The sequence below is a fragment of the Pipistrellus hanaki genome (genome assembly GCF_964339955.1).
Source record: "Pipistrellus hanaki genome assembly, chromosome: 7".
Classification (NCBI taxonomy): domain Eukaryota; kingdom Metazoa; phylum Chordata; class Mammalia; order Chiroptera; family Vespertilionidae; genus Pipistrellus; species Pipistrellus hanaki.
In genome coordinates, this window is record NC_140509.1 from 41,520,893 (window position 1) to 41,526,892 (window position 6,000).

General features: G+C 49.1%; 1 protein-coding gene across 3 annotated transcripts in view; it reads right to left on the minus strand.

Moving 5' to 3' along the window:
• The window catches only part of RNGTT (RNA guanylyltransferase and 5'-phosphatase), a 181,622-nt gene extending 180,421 nt beyond the window's left edge, over positions 1–1,201 (minus strand). For 2 of the 3 annotated variants that reach the window (XM_084890441.1, XM_084890440.1), the window contains exon 1: positions 885–1,198. In XM_084890441.1, coding sequence (XP_084746567.1) covers positions 885–948 — 64 coding nt within the window. In that variant the 5' untranslated portion in view covers positions 949–1,198. Of the gene's footprint in view, positions 1–884 lie in introns of all 3 variants that reach the window. The other variant, XM_084890442.1, reaches the window with a different exon arrangement.
• Between the last annotated feature and the right edge of the window lie 4,799 nt (positions 1,202–6,000).

Consider the following 6,000-nt stretch of genomic DNA (forward strand, 5'->3'; position numbering starts at 1 on the left):
ATCCTCCCCTCCCTTACACTCTCTAAAAAATCAATGGAAATATATCCTCGGGTGAGGACTAACAACAATAACAAAAAAGGGCAGGAAAAAGACTTTGAGAGGTGATGAGTTATGTTGACTACCTTTTATTTTTCAATATATTTTTCTTGATTTCAGAGAGGAAGGGAGAGGGAGAAAGAGAAATATCAATGGTGAGAATCATTGATCGGCTTGTGGGGATCCCTCCACCGCAACTGAACTCAGGACCCTTCAGTCCGCAAGCTCTAATGTGGACTATCTTGATCGTGGTGATGGCTTCTTGGGTTGTTTCATAGATGTGTGTGTGCGTATAATAAAAACTTTTCAAACTGTCCACTTTAAAGTTTGATGTGTGTCCAACTCAATAAAAATGAAACACACACACACACACACACACACACACACACAATAAAGTGATTTAGAATTTTTTAAAGCTCCAGTCTCCTGTTGACCCAACACACCGCAGAAAACTAACCCTGCCCTTCTCCATCCCAAGACCGGCACTGTCCCTTTCCCTCCAGAATACCCTGAAAGGTTCGCAAACTTCTCTCCAACTTTCAAGGTGCCGTCCACTGTGCTCTGGGGTCCCCGGTCCCCGGTCCCAGCCACACAAACCTCCTGTCTACCCTCCCGCCCGCGATCCTTAGCCCGATCCGAGTCACCGGTGCCCCCACCGTCCGACCCACCCCCTCCGGCGGTCCAAGTTCCCCAACACTCCTTCCTCCACGGAGCTTCATCCGACCCAGCGCATCCCGACCCCGAAAGGCCACTGACAGGCAGGCGCTCCAACACCCAGAGCTGCGCCCCTCGGAGGGCCCACCCGAGCAGCCGCCGGCGCAGGGACTCGAACCCCCGAGGCGGGTTACCTGCCACCGGCTGGCCGCGCCGGGGACAGTGGAGCCACCGCGGCGGGATCTTGTTGTGAGCCATGACTCGCAGCCGCGCAGAGCCGCCCCGCTCCGCCAACGCTCGCCGCGCCTCCCGCCTCCGCCGCCGCCGCCGCCGCCGCCTCGCGGGCCGCTCCGCACGGAGGTGCGCGGCCGCCGAACCCCAGCCGAGGTCCGGGTTCCAGCCGCTCCCAGCCCGGGTAACGTTAGGGGCTGCGCATCACTTTCATTATATCCCGGCTCCCCTGCTCCAGGCGAGCCCACAATGCACTGCTCCTTCCGCCCCCAAGCCCCGCCCCCTCCTTTCCGAGGTCAGAGGGCAAGAAGGGGCAGCTCGGCGGGTTTTCCCTCGCCCCGCCCCGCCCCGAGCCCGGCGCGCGCGCGCATGTGTGCAAACAGCTTTGCGCACGCGCAGTCTGCCCCTCGTCCGGGGCTGGCCGAATGAACTCCGGGTTTGTTTCCCCATACACGTAGCAGACCGAAACCAAAAGAAATGGAAAGAGGGGAAGCCAGTCTCCGTGCGTAGGCTGGTCCGCAGCTTTCCTAAGAGCATCTCTTGCTAATGGAAGGGCATCTCGCCGCTATGGCGGCTCTAGAGCCCGATCGCCCTTTGTCGGCCCAGCTTGCCCCGGGTCTGGCTTTGATTGGAATTTGGGGAGCTGATGTGGGTCCAGAGAAGAAGCTTTAGAGGAATTCTAAAGGCGAGGGATCAGGGACCAGAAATGAGGAGTTTCTCTTCGGGAGGTCCTTCTGCGGGTCCATGTGGTATCTGAAATGGATCCAGAAACATTCGTTAGGACTTTTGTTTGTACAGAGCGGAGTGCCAGGGCACAATCGGAACCTCAGCGGGTCCGGGTCTCAGTCAAAGGTGCTAGCTAACGTGTACCTTCGGCCGAGGCCGGCATGGCCCAATGGAGCGCCACTACGTGGCGGTGTGCCCCCTTGCCTCGCCAAACAAAAGGTCTTTCCCTTTCAGTTCGGCAGAGATGATTGGGAGCTTTTTGTAATAAGACTCTTTAGGTAACAGGCTATGTTAAAGTATCCTATCTAATAAAAGATAAACATGCATATTGACCCTACCTCTGTCAAACACACAAGCCACGCCCAGGAGCAAACATGCAAATTAACCCAACCAATTCAGCGACTAATTTGCATGTCCAGGTGCAAAGAGAATACTGAAGATAGCATAGAAGGAAGCCAAGCGCTGCCAAGAGGAGCGAACCTGTGGAGAAGCAAGCAGGATGGCGAAGCAGGAGGGGCAGCAGAGACAGCTGCAAGAAGCCCTATTCTTGCAGGAATCTTCCTGCAACCGGCCTCTAGTTAAATATAAAGCTGGATGATGGCAAATTACCTGTAATGTAGCAGCTTGGCTTTAAACACAAATGTTCAATTTGAACTGCAAGAGTGTGAGTTTGAGGGAATATATATACGTGTTTGGGGTTGTTTTGTTTTGTTTTTTATTCTCACCCAAGGACATGTCTTGATTTTAGAGAGAGGAAGGGAAAGAGAGACTGGTTGTCTGCTGTAGGCGCCCAGACCTGGGATCGAACCCAAAACCTAGGTGACTTACTAGGAATCGAACCCGAGGCCTTTCAGAATGCTGGACGAAGCTCCAACCCTCCGAGCCACACCGGCAGAGCCTGGGGGGTGTATTTTAAAGAGTCGATGGGACCTTGCAGGGCAGCTCAGCACCCTGTATGCCTAGACCTCAGTATTTCTCCATTGAGAGGGCCCAAAGGCGGTATACCACCTCCCTCAAAGAGCCTAAGTCAGGTCCCACTCCTAGTCTGTCCCACTGGCCATTCGTGGGACCTTTTAGTGGGAAGTGTCATTCCTCCCTTGACAGGACAAAATAAGACTCTCCTTACTGGGCAGCCGTCTGCCTAATGATGCCCAATTCTCTGCTGGCAAAAAGAGCATGTCCCTGCCTACACCTACATTTCAGGTGTCTAGCCTCCGAAAATGTAAAGCACTTTGAGCCACTCCAATTTGGGTACATTTTACAACAGCTTTAGAAAATTGACTCAAGGCCCCACAAAACCTGATCTGCCCCCTGTTCTAACCCACGCTCTCCGGTCCTAACGCTCTTGGAGCCGGCGTTCTCTGTACCTCAGTCTCTAGCCCTCATAAAAACCAGGCAACTTTTCCCAAGCTCTTTTGAATTCATCTGGTACACTCGAGGTTTTAGTGCCCAAACGTCTGTTCTAGAGAACTCCGATGTTCCATCACAAACACTAAATCACTGTTTACTGTAAGAGCACTGAAGTCTTCAAGGGCAGAAAACCATCAGGTATCTCTTCAGATGGCAAGCATTAATTCAAGTGTCTGCCAGCACCTCCATAGTCCTCCGTGGCCAGAGGTCTACTGCCCCTGCCCCTGAGACGGGAGTCCACCCCAGAAAATGCCCTCAGAACGCAGACGTTCATCTTCCCTCAGAGGTCTCCCCCATGGCATTCGTTTCCTAGAGCTGCTGTAACAAAGGGCCATAAAACAGGTGGCTTAAAACAACATACATTTATTCTCTCAGTCCTGGAGGCTAAAAGTTTGCTAAGTGTTGGCAGAATCATGTTCCTTCCAAAACTCCTAAGAAACGATGCTTCTTTGCCTCTGCCAGCCTCTGCTAGCTCCAGTCACTCCTTGGTTCCAACCTTTGTCTCCATCGTCACATGTTGTATCTGTGCCTTCACATGGCATTCTCCTCTCTATCTATGGCTGTATGCAAATTTCCATCTTCATAAAACATTAGTCATATCGGATTAGGGCCACCCTAATTTGGTCTAACTGATTTTAACTTGATTCCATCTGCAAAGCCCCTGTTTTTTAAGTAATATCGCATTCACAAGTACTCAAGGTTAGAAGTTCAACATATCTTTTTGGACAGCTTAAGCCACAACATCCACCATTACCCCTGGAGGCATACCTAGGCTTGCAGAAACACAAGCTTTTCTGACCCCCAGGAAGTTGGCTGTTGTTTTTCTCCCTTTTTCAGAGAGTCGTTATGTTATTCAGAAAGTCAAAGACCAAGACAGAGGCCTTAAAAATCACCTTCCATGTCCCTCCCTTTCTTTGTATACTGCTGGGAGCTACAGAGAAAGAAATATAAGCAAACTCAAATTTACCTTCTCTTCCTTCTTTCTATCAACAATGCTGAACCAGCTTGAAGAGTTTAAATTCTTCAGTGGCGCTTTTTCAAACCTAATCTCAGAAGCTCCCGGTATTCCCTCGGTGATTCTTTTGTTTCTCAAAAATAATCAATTTCCCAAAAGGTATATTTGGGGTAGCAAACTCTGATCCCTCCCACTGGCCACAAAGCCGCAAGGAAGGATATTTTATCTCTATTTTCTGTAAACCAACTTAATCTTGATTCTGAATTCCGTTTTTGCTAAATAGATAGTGTAGGGGAAGAAAAACAATTTTCTTTCTACCCTTCTGAGTGCTTAGCTGTAATTTCTTCATGGTACAGAGAGGGTAATACCCTCACAAACAGAGATTTCCTTTATATATGAGCATTTCCCTTAAAGAATAGCGACTTCTACTGTGTTTTCAGAGCAACTTCTGTCTGCTAGTTCTCAAAAATAATCACCCAAATAATTCTCGTGCCAAAGAAGCATATTAGGGGCTAGAAAGAATATTCTGCTGCCCTTCCTGAGGAGATGCCAGCTCTGGCATTGTTGGGACTTCCTGTCACCATTTCTATGCCTGTAATTAAATATTGGTTCCAGGTTCAGACAGCACATCCCTAAGAAAGGGGTGAAGAGAAAGGCTGGCCGCCTGTTTACTTAGCTTACACTGATCTTTGGCAAGGCTCTCTGGTCCAGCAACCCTCTACTGCTCCCCAGCCACACTGTGAGGAAAGGGGATCTTTTGTGAGTCTGGAAACCCTATTGCTCAGGCTTAATGTTTTGAGAAATTACTGGGGGTTGGAGGGATGACAAAATGAATATATCAAATAAAGGAAGCATCAAAGATCACTTCAGTCTTTTCGAAATAGGGACATCTCCAATTTTTCTATTGCCCCTAACTGCCCCCCCCCCCCCCCCCCCGCGCCCCCTTTGCTGGCCTGGTCATCCCCAACTGCCTCCTCGCCCCCCCACCCCCACCCCGGCCAGCCTGGTGGCCCCACACAGCCTATAATTTCCAAAAGCCCACAGCCTATAATTTTAGCTATAAAAACAGCATAAAAAGTGTATGTGTTGGGTTGATTCTCCTGGAAAGTGAGAAGTTGGATGCATTTGGGTTAAAAGATAGAATTCCCCATATTATCGATATTTCTGCAACTGAAACCCGAACCATTTGTGACCACTAGATGGCGCTACAGCCCAGGTAATTCAATCTCCGACTGGTTTGGTAACCAAGAAAGTAGGTCAGTGAGTCACGTTCTTCAATTACACATATGTACTAGTATACCCATTCCAAAGGTTCAGTTTGGCCCTGGCTCATCACATTCACAATAACAGACATCAGCCTAACTTACATATTATTAAATAACAGTTACTAGCAAAGTGCCTCTGCTGTGCAAGTTTATGTTTCTTAATTGGAAAATATGAACGATTAAAAGGGAAAACCAGTATTTGCTTTCAAAGCATTCCTGTCAAGGCATGAAGGTTTTCAGAGATATGAATAACTATCTGCTCTGTAGGCCATAAAAAGTTACTTGTTCCTTTCTGTTGTTGTTAATCCTCATCCAAGGATATTTTTCATTGATCTTTTAGAGAGCGGAAGAGAGAAGGAAAGATAGAGAAACTTCAATTGGTTGCCTCCTGCACGAGCCCCTGTCAGGGCCTGGGCCAGGGAGGAGCCTGCAGCAAAGGTACGTTCCCTGACTGGAATCGAACCCAGGACCCTTTGGTCTGCAGGCCAACGCTCTACCTCTGAGCCAAACCTGCTAGGGCAAAAAACTACTTTTTCTGTTTAAGTTATGAGGAGTATTGTCTGCCTTTTTGTATGTGATGCTGGAACCTGCCAGCAGAGACAGGACACCTTTATTCCAATCAAAGCTCTGCCGCACAGGTGTGTTAAACCTTGATGGGGGGGGCGGGGGGGGAATCACCCTAAAGGACCTGATTGTTTTTTACCATTTGACAAATAACTAAAT